General features: G+C 33.3%; 1 protein-coding gene across 1 annotated transcript; it reads right to left on the bottom strand.

The window, feature by feature from the left end:
- Window positions 1-1,094: 1,094 nt before the first annotated feature.
- TRIADDRAFT_28308 (uncharacterized protein) lies at window positions 1,095-9,028 on the bottom strand (the record flags this gene model as incomplete). The annotated part of the gene is made up of 16 exons (XM_002114592.1): window positions 1,095-1,262; window positions 1,369-1,506; window positions 1,600-1,737; window positions 1,839-1,958; window positions 2,085-2,173; window positions 2,291-2,380; window positions 2,465-2,502; window positions 2,598-2,791; window positions 2,921-3,061; window positions 3,209-3,272; window positions 3,437-3,529; window positions 3,622-3,725; window positions 5,001-5,078; window positions 5,606-5,718; window positions 6,249-6,344; window positions 8,977-9,028. 16 exons carry the CDS (start codon window positions 9,026-9,028, stop codon window positions 1,095-1,097), a joined length of 1,716 nt encoding a protein of 571 aa, XP_002114628.1.
- Between the last annotated feature and the right edge of the window lie 6,978 nt (window positions 9,029-16,006).

Raw genomic sequence — 16,006 nt, 5'->3', positions numbered from 1 at the left:
CCAATTAGGTCTTCCAAGAATGAAGCAACTTTTAACCTCGTTTCAGTACATAATGAATATTCCAACAAATAAAAAGAAAATAAGTACATGACACCGCAGGTCTATTGTTATAAAATTTTTATGGCCATCACCTAGTCAGAATAAATGCTATCAGGTACTTATCGTTCAGAGAACACATGAGAGTATGCATAAATATCGGTTAAGGGAATTGTAGTGTAGGAGGCAAACAATGTAAAGTAATTTTAACCAGTTGATGAATTTCGAAATTTAAGACATGGACACAATCAAACAATCAACTAAAGTGAGAGTAAATAATATGAAGAACAACAGAACTAATTCGAATATCGTAGACTCTCAAGTATACCGTTAGCATTTACCCAACATAGTTGAATAAAAATACCATTGTCATGCAGCAGTCGCAAGGCAGCTAGCGACTACATTGATTTAACAGATGATAACAAAACTCTAAAAGAAGAAAATAAGCAATGTACTGCATTTATCAAGGTACCATACACATACCTTACACCGGTTATAGACATTATTCATTATTCATATTCAATTCCACTCGATAGTGGGATAGCAAACACTAAGCAATCTTACACTTTGCTGATTATTCATATATAAGTGCAATAGTGATAAGCTGTATATATGATAAAATCTTAGTCATTCCAAACATTTAAGTCTAAAAATCAGCTAAATTCTAGTTCAGTAGGATTGGACACAGTCTTTCAATGAGAGATTTTATAGAATAAAAATTGACGTGCAGATGGGTAATATTTTACAACCTTAGAATCTGGGAAGCCATCACACGTATACCGAATTCATTTTCACGCAAACGTTAATATAAAAAGACTTATAGTTTAAGATTGTACTTAATTATAATGTTATTAAACTTACTAAGATTCTTAATACAAGGGAACATAATGATCTAGCTACAATATAGACTGCCGATCGCCGTTAATCAGTGCGTTCACGATCTCGCGGATTTTCGCGCTGTAGGATAAAAAATTTGTGCACAGAACTTATTTAAAATGTCTCATAAAAGCTGCTTAACTCTAAATAAAAAAATAATGACTCGTATTATAACAACTGTACTATACCTTTCTTGCAAACAATCGACTAAAGAATCCATTCTTCTTTTTCTTTGATCTAGTTTTTTGCTGCTTCTTTAACTCCTCCGGAGGAAGTGGTATTAAATCTGGGGTTGGAGAAAAATCTGGAGCGAAAACGTTTAACTCCTTGAAAACTTCAGTTTCTATCATCTATTCGAAAGAAGTAGATTTACATATTGTCAATGTATCATTATTATACCAACATTTCCTATGATCACCACGATGGCAGACATATGACTGTATCAATAATACTGACTTCATTTTGCCAGGGTATCGGAACACTTCCAGTAGCAAATTTTTTATAAAAGCTAGTGTCACTTTCATCCAATTGCACGCCTTTTACGGTAGAAAACTGCTCGATGTCCAGTACATCCTTAGCGTAAACAGCACGCGGCTAACAGAAATATATTTAGGCAAAAATTTAGGATCAGGAAGTGGATTCGTAAATAGAAACTGTAATCCAAAGCACAATTAGTCAAGAACTTACATCGGGCACAAAAGGTGGTTTCACCTTTAACGCCCCCAACTTCGCAAAATCAATAGATTTAAAGAATGGGTGATCATTTGGTGATTCAACTCCATCTTCGACACAACCCAAACGTTTTTTCGGATCTTTCTCCAATAACTACGGCGGGATAAAGTTAATCCAGTAGGATTTAATCAGGATAACGTAAAACAGTCAAAATTTTTTTCATGCCATTAACTATTAATATAATTTCGAATTACTTTTTCGCAGATATCTCTAAATTCTGGAGTAGCTTTTTCGGAATAGTTTTCCTTTTCTTCCTTGACGCGTCTATCGACTTCTTCTCTTTTAACTTTTTCCTTTCTAGCTCGAAATGGTGACTACGTAATTCATAGAATATGATCAAAATATACATGAAACGGATAAGTAACACGCAACATAACGTTTTAGATGTTAAGATCTTCTTAAATACTCAGTATCATAATAAAAAATATTGTTGTATGTACCCTGCCTTCAATCATTTCATAAATAATACAACCCAAGCCCCACCAGTCAGGACTAAACGTGTAGCGTTCGTTCTTTACAACTTCAGGCGCTGTATCAATTTTAAAATCAAGGAATATATTAATACTATCATGAACAGTAGTAAGATAAAAAATTTTCTCTTAATTAGTATTGATAGGTTAGGAAAATTTATATCGCAAATTCTTACCCATATAACCAACAGTGCCAACACGTCCTTTAACGGTTTCTGAGGACGGTATATGAATCGCTAAACCCAGATCGGATATTCTTACATGGCCTAAAATACGTAACAAAAAATTAATGAATTCTATCTTATGGCTAGCCAGAACAGTCTAGATGACAAATTTGTTTCTGTATTTACCTGCATCATCCAATAATATATTTTCCGGCTTCATATCTCTACAGGAAAGTAATAAATAACTCTGTGATTATTATAAGAAAACCATGAAGTAAGTCACTTTCAGCTTATAATTTATCTTTACGGATTATTATACCTGTAAACGATTCTTTCAGAGTGCAAATGCTGTAATCCAAGCAAAATTTCAGCAGCATAAAATACTGCACGATCCATTGTTAACCCGCTCTGAGCATTCATGTTATGTATATGAAATTTAAGATCACCACCACTCATGATAGTTAAAACCATGCACAAAGCGTCTTTTGTTTCATAGGCATACGCTAAATTTACCTATCATTAATATTGATGACCAAATCAGAGAACACGCAACGAAACTTTGAATATAAATGTTTAATATTAAACTCTTGCATGTATATCATAATCGCTAATACTTTCAGCGAGCGTTGCTAATCTACTTACAACAAAATTACTATTCATCTGGTATAACAGCTGTTTCTCATTTAAAGCCATAGCTTCACCTTTACGTTTCTTTACTCTCTTTTTTTCTAACTTTTTCATCGCATACATTTTACCCGTACAACGCGACTGGCATGCACAAACCTTGCAGATAAATTTCGTACATATTAATACAGAGGAACGAAAAGAGATTATAGTCTATCCTAACACGCTAATAATATTCTTTACATGTTTTACTTTGCAATTTTGTTCGCTGAATTCAGACAATATTAATTAATAAGATCAACCTACCTCGCCAAAGCCACCTTTGCCTAGCACACGATATAATCGAAAAGTTTTCTTTGTAACCGGACGACTAATTATAATTGCAAAAAATAAGGGATACATGATAAGCGCCAAGCATTGTAACCGTTAGTTGTTCAACTAGAGATTTAAACTGAAGCTGTTAATAAAACCACCAGTTTGCACATACGAATTACCCAAAACTATATGTATTCATTGATTACTAATATTTCTTACCTTTCGAGCCATTTCCACTGTATAAACCTAGAATAAAATAAACTTTTGCGGTAATCCTCAAATGGCTTTCCCCGTAAAAATTCCTTAACATGACTGAAATAACATTAATTATGGGCTTAGATCAATTGGTGATACAGTTTTTCAAAAGGTATAATTATCATCGCAACAACCTACGCAGAACTCACATATTGTAATCTTCGAACATTTCTCTGGTAGGCTTATCGTCCAATTTGGCCCTAACTTGGTGGGTCAGGTTATCGTCAATCAGCGAATCCAAATAAGTTGCTGACTGTACAAGAAAATCAACGAATTCTGGTAAGTACGTATATATTATTTGATACAACACACGAGAGCATCTAGTAGGATCAAAACACTAGAACTTAATTATTCTGCATCTACTATATTTGTGATTTTCAGTTACTACTTCCTAGTTGTTATCTGAATTTCCATTATTCTCTCAATTTTGAAATAAATTGATATTAAGTGCTTTATAGCAGAATAATAAGTATAATATTGTTTTATATACTATATATTTATGTTGTTCATTCTGGACGTTATGCACAGGATAAAGGGCACCAGATATATCGTCTAAAGTGTGTACCACTACTAGTGATAGGTAGAAAATTCGCTGTACGTTAACGAAAATAAAATATCTCGCGTAAATTCTTATACAGGCTTTCTAAACAAAATGAAGTATATTGATACAATGCAATGACACAAAATTAAAATCCATTCTTAGATTTGCTAAAATACTTACAGCAGTGATAATTATAATCACTACATCCATGTTGAGGTACAATTTATACGTCGCATGCGTATATACACAGTACAGACATTGCAAGGCGATTGTTTTATAGGACGAGTAAAAGATTATTGTTATTGTAAAGCACTGTATAATAAGACATTGGAATCCATGGTCTAAAAGTCTTAAGGCGTTTAGAAACTACAATGAACATATATTTAATCATGGAATCTGAACGGAACGAGATAAAAAATAATATAGTAAAATAACCAAAATAATGTGCTTGACCATACAAAATGAAATATACTCGTAAATTATGCTCGAGATAGGCTGAGTAAGAGATAATCCAATATTTTTTTTAGGTACGGCATTAACATTGAAACGTCATTAGGTCAGTGCCGAAGCACAATAAGAATATTAGTCATTTTTCTGGAGTGAGTTCATACTTGAAGTACTGTATAGGATGTTTATAAAGTATAATGGTATCATACCAGAATCTGGTTTATAAGCTGTTCCAAATGACTAGTAATAAATCAACAAACTGACAGTTTGCAGAATAGTCCGTAAATAAATACAACATCAGATACCGCCTCGAGTACCAACATGCATAGGTGTTTAATACTAGCGAGCAATGCACTTATCTGAGTTCTTTAATCTCATATAGTAATTACACTCGCTATGTAGTGACATAATTTATTAAGGGATAATGTATTATAATAACTGTAATCCTGTAAAACGCCAGGTTGCGCTAAATCAAATTACAAACACTTAGCTAGTATAAATCTACAATGGCACTAAAGTTATTATTAGAACTCAGCTTACCGAATCTACCAAAAACTTGTTGAAAATGTCATTTGATAAGTTGATAATATCTTCTTCATCAGCAATTTCTAATTCGGACTTGAATTAAAAACGATACGAATTACAAATAAATAAACCATATGCTTCTATAGAAATAGCAATTATTAACAGAGAAATCTTAATTTACAACGTAGAGTACAGTAGCAAGCACGTTACCGACAACTAGTAGAACAGAATCACATGTAATTTAGTAATTACAAATTGCATTACTACAGCAAAGATAATTATTTTTAAGTAAATACTACAACCTTTGCAGGTTGTCGTAACCATTTCGTTTAAAATTTATAGCAAATATTAAAATTATTATAAGTAGATCGCATGTAATTTAGTATTTACAAATTGCATTACTACAGCACAGAGAATTATTTTTCAGTAAATACTACAACCTTTGCAGGTTGTCGTAGCCGTGTCGTTTGAAATTTATAGCAAATATTAAAATTATTAAAAGTAGTACAGGATAGCATATGATAGGCAAAAATTATCACTATACACCTGAATTCTAAAGATCCTAAACTATAATTCTGATTAACATGTATAATTAAAATTGTAGTGAATAATCTACTTACTACAGCAGTACGGAAATCGATGCACTTTTTTAATAAATTATCCGTTCCACAAAATTGTTCAAAAACGATTTTACCAATAGGTTGCTTGATACACATTGAGTCAAAGTCGAACACTAAATCAATGATAAAGTAAAATTCAACATTATACTCATAGCTTGACACATATCCTCAACAGGTATAAGCAATATAAATATCATGGCAAAATGATACTATATGTATTCCGTGAGTAAGTTACAAAAGATAAAGCGTCATTGGTCTTACACTAAGCAGTACTGTCACTACAGTGTGATCACTGGAAACTATCGTCGTAAATATGTCCAAACATCAGCACTGATTCATCGATCGGTACTAATACTATTTCTAGTTGTAGTCCATTGGAGTAGACGATAAGGGTGATACTAGTTTTGATAGGATATTTTGCAGCGATGTCGAGTACAGAATTGTATAGTAGAGGGTTATTTTAGTCTTGTAGCACAGTAGATAAAGCATTACCTACAGCAACATTACCTTTCGTTTTTAATTCTAGATAACTAAAGCAGTAATATTGAAAGTACTCGACCGAAACGAAAAAAGCTCATAGGGTACTTTGAGAGAGAAATGTACAGTCAGAATTGGTCTCTGAAGCATTGTAAATCAAACTTACAGATGCTGTTACGTATATCTTCGCACTCAGCAATATTTGGAAATTTTAGCATGCTCCGCCATTTTTTACTTCTACCTTTCCTCTTGCCACCGGCCCCTGAAATTAATGAAAAAAAAAAACAATTGCTTAGTATCGAGCATATAGTGGTAATATCGTCTGGTGTACAACATCCATAACTTTAATGTTAGCGATTGCATGCAATATGAACCAGTTGGTTATTCATTGGTTACGATACTCGAGAGCAACGTAATACACTACAGCTGCAGCATACAAAACAAACCAGCCTAAATTCATGCTACGTACAGTAAACGGTAGTATTTCGTTGAAATCGCTATTGCATAAAAGTGCGCTTCATTTCAATTACTAAAATTGTGATATTCATTATACTAGCAATTGATGAAAACTTTTGATGGAAAAAATCAGTTCAACGAACTACAGAACGTACTGTACTGTATACAGATATTCTGTGCATTGTACAGTACATTACACTATGGCAATAGAGTGGCAAAGTTCAATCCAAATTTTAAGCGACTTTAACGTAAATTGAATAAAATTCAATTAATTGATTAATATACTCGGCACGACATCTTTGGTCAAAAACAGAAATACAGTACTGTCAATACTACCAAGTGTAAAATTACAGCTGTATTGTACACTCATAAGTACAATGCATACACAGTCTAGTACGCGACGCGACGTAACTCATCGGTACTGTCAGTGCACCGTCAACGGTACTCCTGTACAGTTGCGTATCTCACTGTTATTTTCTTTCACCAGTCATGAATTTTCCTCTTGTTTTATTCATAGCAGTCCAGTCTGTTACAGTAAATTAGTAATATATTGTAAAGTTCTGTAGAGTACTCAATCATATCGTGAATTTTCCTCTTGTTTTATTCATAGCAGTCCAGTCTGTCACAGTAAATTAGTAATATATTGTAAAGTACTGTAGAGTACTCAGTCCTATCGTGGTATAACGCAATATTGCGGCCTATCATAGTGTGGACACACTCAGCAGGGTACCATTTTGTGCACATGTTACTTCTGTACAGTGCAATATTGCAAAAGATGGTTTTTAACATAGAGATCAAAGAAAAAATCCAGCGCTTTGATACTGTACCTTGATGATTTAGACTATTGTATTGTACTGTACTGTACAGTACTAAAGTACAGTGTACAGTACTGTAAGACAACGCCTACGGTACTGTATCCTTAGTAGGGTTTTGTATGACAAGTTTAGCATCGCCAATACAAAGTCAACTAGAGTCAACCAACTCTGTACAGTAGACGCCACTCCTAGCCTTCAATAAAACACAAAAGCAAAGCAGGTCATCCACGGCGAACTGACGCTTTACTTAAGAGTGGAAACGTTTTTAATTCTTCTTACTGCCATTCTGCAATGTACGTCCAGTACCAGTACCCGTACTAGGTAACTGTATGAAGATTAATTAATGACAATTCTACACAGCGTTCTAGTCTAAACAAGTCAAGTAAAATACGTACTGTACTGTACAACAACGATACTAGAGTAAGTTGAAAAATGATACTGTGCTACCAATTCGGCGACGCTTTTCACTGACGGTAATTTAATAGAAGCGTAGTCGATTCACTGATAAAAAAGTACCATTCAAAGCAATTAAAAGCACAGGACTTCTGAATTGCATCTTGTCAAGTAAACTTATCACACCTAAGATAGGATCGTTCAGCTCTCGATACGTTATAGTCAAACGACGTCGATATTGAAATTTTCGGGTAATTGAATCATTAGTTATAGAATCAAATAATATCGGAACATAGGGGTGAATCATGGGCTAAGATGAACATGAAGATGGCACAGCATGAACCAATTTTATATTACTACGATACCATCATATTCGTATATCGATCAACGCGTAGGTGCATTTTACAACCATAGACTACGTTGGCTACGATAGCACTTTCATACTACATCCTAATCACTCGTTGTGTTTAGAATAAATGGTCTGGGGACGGCGACCATGCATGTACAATTGTACATGTTACCAGCGTAGCTATTATACTATAGTACAGTATAGTACAACATGATTAATTTTGTACAAGCAGTCTGCAACTTTTACCCGATCCAATCAGATCAACAATATCGATTATTCTAAATATTATTAAAGACCAAATATAAAGCGAACTGGACAGTAATGTATGTTGCATCCTTTAGACTTGGCATGAAATATTAGTCAGACCTAACTTTCAGAATTATCCCATTAAGTTGATGTTAGTAATTGTGGCTATCGTCAACTGATTCAATTTTAATACTGCACATCAACTGGGGCTGCAGCTGCACTTTTCCACTCGCATGATATCCAGTAAACCATGGATGAGACGACACACAGTACTGCCAACCAACGACTTACGCTATAAATAGCTAAGAAATGATACCGTGCAACTATGTGTAGAAGCACATTTTACATACAATACTAATTATGCGGAGTAGGAGTTGAATAGTAACGCATTATGGCAAAGCTTAGAAGTATCAAGAATTGTCGATATCTACAAAACGCCATTTGTTGTTCATTGCATCAAAGAAGAATCATTTTCCACATTTACTGTACGCACTGTACAGTACAGTCAGTACTGTATGTAGATTGTACAGTACAGTATGCGTTGAAGTACAGTATTGTATTTGACAAGAATTGGCATACAAATTAAAAAAAGTTGAAAGAAAAATGAAACATTCTCTACTTTACTGATGCCATACCTTCGCGGGCTTTGATGTATACAGTGTTGGCCACGATATTTTCCAATTCCATACTGACTAATAGCTTTAAATATAGTCAGTTACCAGATAGAAGATTTTAAGAAAGTCTATAAAAAGGAATCGGTGAGGCAACAGGATCAAGGTGACTGCAGAACACCGCCTTCAGTGGATAACTGTACTGTACTTGCGGTGCACAAAGTGATCGCTACAGTAACTACAATGCACGCTCCTAACGGAAATAAATACTAAAATACTGTAAATTAAAAAATGAACTATGTACTAGTGTGCAATTTGTAGGGAAGTTGAATCAAATTCTGTCTGATACTTTGAAAGTATTAAAGCAAACCTACGGTTAACTTACACATAAACCTTTACAGGTTTACAGTAATGGCTCACAGGCACACAAACCTCCAGACTGCGAACTACTGTACTGTAAAGAGTCGTAAGATAACAATGATAAGATATGGGCGACGCAACGCTAAAATACTGTACTGTACAAGTGTACATACAGTATTGTAGATAGCCGTATGTAAGCAATTAGTCTAGCTAACCGATTTGTACTGCACAATATAGTACTGTATAAATCGCTGCACTCACTCGGGAGACCCTAATACTGTACTGTAACACAATGATCTTGAAGTACTGTACAGTACAATATCAGTGTACAGTACTGTACTGTATGTAGAGTACACTGTACAGTACTGTACTGTAGACCCCGCCACTTGACAGTTATTCTTAATGTACTGTACTGTACTGTACATTGTACAGTACAGTATAGTACAGTACAATACAGTAGTGTACAGTACTAATAAGAGCTTTCTTCTACAGTACCCAGTATGAAGAACTTTCTTGCAAAGTGTACCTGTATGGCTGTATCAGCTCAGTGGAAAACAATGAAAAATATCAAAAACACTTCACGCACAGTTGATGACTTGACTAGTCTACAGTACTGTACAGTACTGTACGTTTTTCATGCTACAGTACTGTACACTGTAGAGGACTACAGTACTGTAAACTGACACTTTTGAAATTAGTCTGCGGTACAATGTACTGTACTTTACAGTGTACAGTACTGTATAGGACATACAGTACAGTACAGTACTGTACAGTACAGTACTACTACCAACTACAGTACGAGCGGTAGTCGACAGTACAGTACAGTACACGGTACACGCTCTGTGCAGTCCTATCCAAAGTAACCTTTTTTATCCAATAGTGCTCGATATTGTATCGAGTACGTTATCGGATCACCCAACTTGACAGTTTGCCTCTTGGTGATTCATGGTCACTGTGAATATTCTATCTATAATATTTGTCCTGAATGCACAACGCATTAATCTAGTTACAGTACTGTACAACTGGTTACTCTCCTTTAACGATAATAAATCTTTCTACTACATGTCATAATGTAGTCTTTGATTGTTGTCGTCGCGAGAACAATTCCACTATCAAAAATGGATTAATGAAAGTTTCAACGTCAGATATCGTTGAATCTTGATCGTACAGTATCATCAACGAGTTGCGAGTGAGCTAGTTTCCACTAGTACTGTATTTAGAGTATAATTAATTAATGAAACCATGGAAAATATCTTATACTGCAAGCAATCAACTAATCTGCAACTACTCGACTACACCTCTTTTTGATTGAGCCGTATGTTATGTTGCTCCAGGCATCATTGCTAATTTATTACTTCTACCGTACCGTACGTCAGATGGAAACTGAAGTTATCTAGACCTACTTTAAGCTACGAATTGATCTAAAAAGTTACCAACGACAACACATGCTCGTTATGCATCATATTCAATGACCGCACCCTAAAATATCATCATTTTAACTGAAATAAACAGTAATTATTTATTTAAATTACTTTAAATTATACCTGCTACGGTATATGATGAGACGAAAGTCACAAAATGCATCCGTTAAATCGAGACTACCCTGTCATTGTTTTCATCCGTGGAGTTAATCTATTTACTATACACTACTGTGTTGCAATATATTATTTGAATACGGTACTGCGGTATCAGTACAATGCAGTATATGCAAATGCACGCAAGTCAAAACAGTTCAACATCGTAGTAAATGAAGCTGCGATAATAATTATTATTCTACGGAGACTCGAGATTGATTTATTTATTTACTTATTCTGCTTTACAGCATTTATAGCCTAACCCGGTATTACGATATGACTTGTAAAATGGTTGGAGCGACCGAACATGTAACAGCGACCGATAGTTTGTATTAGAAACTGGAAAGAAATACAATTATTCAATTCAAAATATCAAGAGCCAATTGCTCAAGGTTGTACTAATCTGTCTACATGAAATTGGAGCCAAATTGAGAAGTCCATTTCTTCACAATTTCAAGACATAATTTAAGGCAACACTATAGCAGAATATCTTTCAACCATTTTAGAGGACTTGCCACGCCCCTGTAATAGTGGTCTACACAGTATAATTATGTTGTAAGAGACTATAGAGACTCCACTCCGTTGCCCGCCTATAGCGTTTGACGTCATACTGATACTGTACAGTATAGTAGAAATCAATTGAAATTTGTTTTTTTTTGTGTGTGCAAATAACAGAATTCAGTACCACGGCAGGACGTCGAAATACACTAAAGTATGCAGTAACTGTATCACTACTATTGGATTTCAGTGTCTAGAGCTGTCAATACAGTGTCAATGAAATTATAATACTGTAGAATTGATATTATTTTCATGGAAATTTATGCCCCATATTTTTGACTGACAAAAAAATATCGTATTTTACAACAATATTCTGTACACAGTACAACTGCAGACAAGTGTAAAATAAATAAAAAAGAAGAAAAAGTTTGTATCATCAACACCACTAATGTACTGCACATTAACATTGCATAACCTTTGTACTGTACTGTAGTGAGAGTTGCCGATACGAAACAAACCGACCCATTCATGATAACCTCAAGACATTTTTGGTATCTCGAATGGAGTACGAAACATATCAATTTGAATTAAAACCAGACGATGATATTTCATCCCGATAAGCTTTAGCCTGTTGTAGATTTCTTTCGATGGAAAGTAGGAAATTATCTATTAATTAAGTGATAGTACTACTATACTTTAAAGAGGTGCGTTCACATACTATAAGTGATAATGCATATTATCCAACTGTACTGTAACATACAAAGTAATCAATATCACGCTAAATGGAATTTATGATGAAAACATTACAACAATAATTGTCTGAAATTAAAAACTTCAAATGTCCAAGTCTGCCGCTGAAGGAGGCTTTTGTTAAAAATTAATGAAAACATTTCTACAACTTTGACTCGTTTTCAATGCTTTTCTCTAAGCTTATTAGTAAATTGAATACAGGAGTAACAGGACTAGAGATGTCTGAGTACGATATTAATTACGGCGATATTGTTTATTGTTCCAGTTATGAAACGGGCGCATGGATTTTAGACTATAAAATTATTATGATGGTTTTTGTTATAGAAGAGGTAGATAAAATACTTTGCTTAAGCTTGTATTTAAGAGAATATTTATTTGATATTTTCTAGCTTTTTTTATATTAGTTAACTTTTTAAGATAGAGTTTAAGGAAAGAATTTCATGCATTTGGGCATGATTATTCCTATACAAATTAGAGGCAAGAGTAAAATGTATTACAACAATAACTATATTAATAGACGTAAAATTTTTGTGTTTGCTAACACATTCTTTATCGCACCTGACTACTTTGATTGTATGATCTCATCATAATATTTGTTTTGCGTCTTTGTTTAGTAAAACAATTAATTACGGTATATATATAATTAATTTTATGTGCATGACTGGGGTACATGTTACACGAATGCATCAAGCTTTTATTTCTTCCGGTATTCACTTGCTCAATATATCAGTAGCACTGTGTTCAAGCATTACAAGCTCCACTTTGGAGTGTTAAATATATGCCGATTCGATAAATTATTATGCTGTAGTTCAGACTCTACTGTTATTACACTATTGTGTTGTATAGTAAATTGCAATTAATTTTGCAAATTCTTTCTTCTTTGATATCACGTTATTATGGGTATTGTTCATTTTGGTAGGAACTAGGAACCGATAGTCGTGAAAACGTTCAATCTGACATTACCTATTATTATGGATATTTCAACACAGTAAACCATTATATCGGCACCTCTGTGTCACACCTACTGTTAACACGCAGTTGGAGCAAATATATCCCAACTTATAAAAGTGCTATGATTTGAGCTACTAAGGCATCCATCCAATTGCAAAGTTGTATTAGCGTATACTGGCTTTAAATATAGAAATGTTATAAATTGAACTTGGCAACTAATAAAAGTTATTAAATATTCTATCTTGAGACGAAAATTTGTCAAATATTATACGAGTACTACAATCCATATACTGTACACGTTCAGTGTAAAAGAGCCAACTATGACCAATATGAAACCTTAGATGATACAACAATATAATACATTATATCAAAAATATAAATTTTAGATATCGTTCTCGATTCTTTTCATAATTTAAAATTTTTCATAGATTATAATTATGACATGCAAAGGATTAATTATTATTCTTAAAAGGATGTATTGTTTCTACTAACGTCTTATTAAATACCGCAGTTTTAGTAAACTTTATAATATGTTGAACTCTTCAACATGAAGTCTTTCTTGATTATAAATATTTGAATAAATAACTAAAATTAGATAGTTTATTGCATAAATGATATGTCAAAAATTGAAGTCATATTTCAATAATAATCAAACCAAAAAACTCATCACTTTGGATCATATTTTATAAGCCTTACGATGCTGAGATATTGTACATTGTAATTATTACAATGCAGCTTAAGGCAATGTTCAATAAGAAGCAGCTGCAAGTACAACATTAGTATCGTAATAGTTAACCGTACAGGTATTGTGCAAAGCCTTTACAATATAGTATTGATAATACACACGTAGGCTATGATAAAAAGATAATACAGCAAGAATATTTTCCAATGAAATACTCTATAAACGAAATAATTAATCTTTTGCCGCCTACGTTATGGGTGTCAGGAACCGGCACGATTTTATGACGTCAAGTGAAGCAAACATTGCAGTATTGAGTAACTTATACAAATTGCAAATAAAGCAATAACAAAACTATGACTACTTTGACTACTTTTAATTTCGACTTAACTCATTACTGTTAATAAAGGAGTGGTCTCTTATTTATTAACTCCAGATAGTGAAGTAGATACTGAATCAATCGTACGAGCAAATTTTAGTTTCTCCCGTTATAAAGATAGGCAGTCAATGTTCACGTAAGATTTTATAATAAAGATTTGATCACTATTTATAATTGTATTTATCCTTCCTCTATAATATCTTTCAAGACCTATACGCAGCTAGTTATCTATATTTAACACTTATTGACGTAATGAGAATGAGAACAAGCCAGTGCAAATTATGGTAAAGGGTATATCTTTATTATCTTGCTATTAAGTTTGTCTACTCTACTATGCAGTTTCGCCCATTAAATTGTGTAACAGAAATTTTAATATGTATAAGGTGGCGAAGTATCGTATAACAATATATTATATGGGCATTAGCAATTCTTCCACTGAAGTCATTTGTCTCCATTAAACAGATTTTTATTAGTTCAAGACGATTTCTATTGGTATTATCCTTCCTTTATCGAATTTTATGTTAGGCATTTACTAGTTTATCAATTGTTATGATCGGCAATAGTGAGTGTTAAGTCGAATTCGATAAAATAGTATGGTAGATAGGCTACAGCTATTTATGTTTTAATACATAGAATTGTGATTTCAAATAGATTAAAATGTAAAATTCGGGGAAATTTTCGATTCGTTGTGACAAGATCTAGACTTAGATAATATCTTGCTCTTATAATTTACTAATTTAATGGCGTTTTGTCTCATTTGGCTCTCTCGCTTCATTGTGACAGCTAAAAGTAGATTATTAAACTCGTAAATAAATGAATAAATGGCCTGTATATACAGCATGAATACATTTGTACGTTATGTTCTTATGTGTACACACTATATTGTAGATTCAGTATACAATGGATTGCGTCATTTATTGTTAACATAATCGATGAGCCTTACATGAAATAAGGAACAGCTGTTTAGGGACAATAACGATTGATTTTTAACTTCAGTATTATACCGATTTTTGTTTGTTATTGTTACTTACGTCCACAGACTAGTCAGTTTTATGTTATGTTCGAAATAAATGAGGGCCTACTAGCTGAAAAAATGCAGAATTAAGCAATGTCTCTTTATTATACGAGTACCTTCTCTAAGTTATTAATTTCAACTGCACCGTTTAGCAATTGAAATAAGCCCCCAAAACCTGACAAAGACATAAGTAATGTTCATATTCAATAAGGAGTAGGACAGCTAAATGATTATAGATATTATTCTTCTGGCTAACATCTATGTACTTAATGTATTGTATACAATCTACATGTGCATATCATATATATATGTAAATTAGTAATTTAAAACTATTTCCAAAGGATTGTGATTTGGATTGTTTTATAACTTATAGATGCTACGATAGCAGTGCAATGCTATCTTCGATTAAACTTCTACGCTAGAAGAATTCATGATGATGCTATCTAATTGGCTGAGGTAACCAAGCCTTTCATGCATTTAACAACTATCTTCTAGGTAAAAACAGTTAGCCAATGTAGTATAGGTAGACTATTGTCCGCTTTCTTAATTTAAACATTTGTCCTCAATATATTAAAACAATCAATTATGAAAGTGAATTACACTTATTTCTATTTTTACATTGTAGTCGCTTTTAGTAGTAAACTGTTACGACGCTGATTTGAGAAGTTAGATGGGAATAATTCAGTAATCACTAATAGATATGCAAAATGTTATCCCTATCTACTATTTGATTTCTTACATTAAAATGATGAAAAAGAGTAAAATTTCGTAGATTATGATGAGGTGATATGAAGTAAAACCTTTGAAGTACACGAAGTACTCTACTATGCGTATACCTTTAATTTATA

This window comes from Trichoplax adhaerens, genomic scaffold (genome assembly GCF_000150275.1).
Source record: "Trichoplax adhaerens TRIADscaffold_8 genomic scaffold, whole genome shotgun sequence".
NCBI lineage: Eukaryota > Metazoa > Placozoa > Uniplacotomia > Trichoplacea > Trichoplacidae > Trichoplax > Trichoplax adhaerens.
This window is presented reverse-complemented; position numbering and strand designations above follow the sequence as displayed.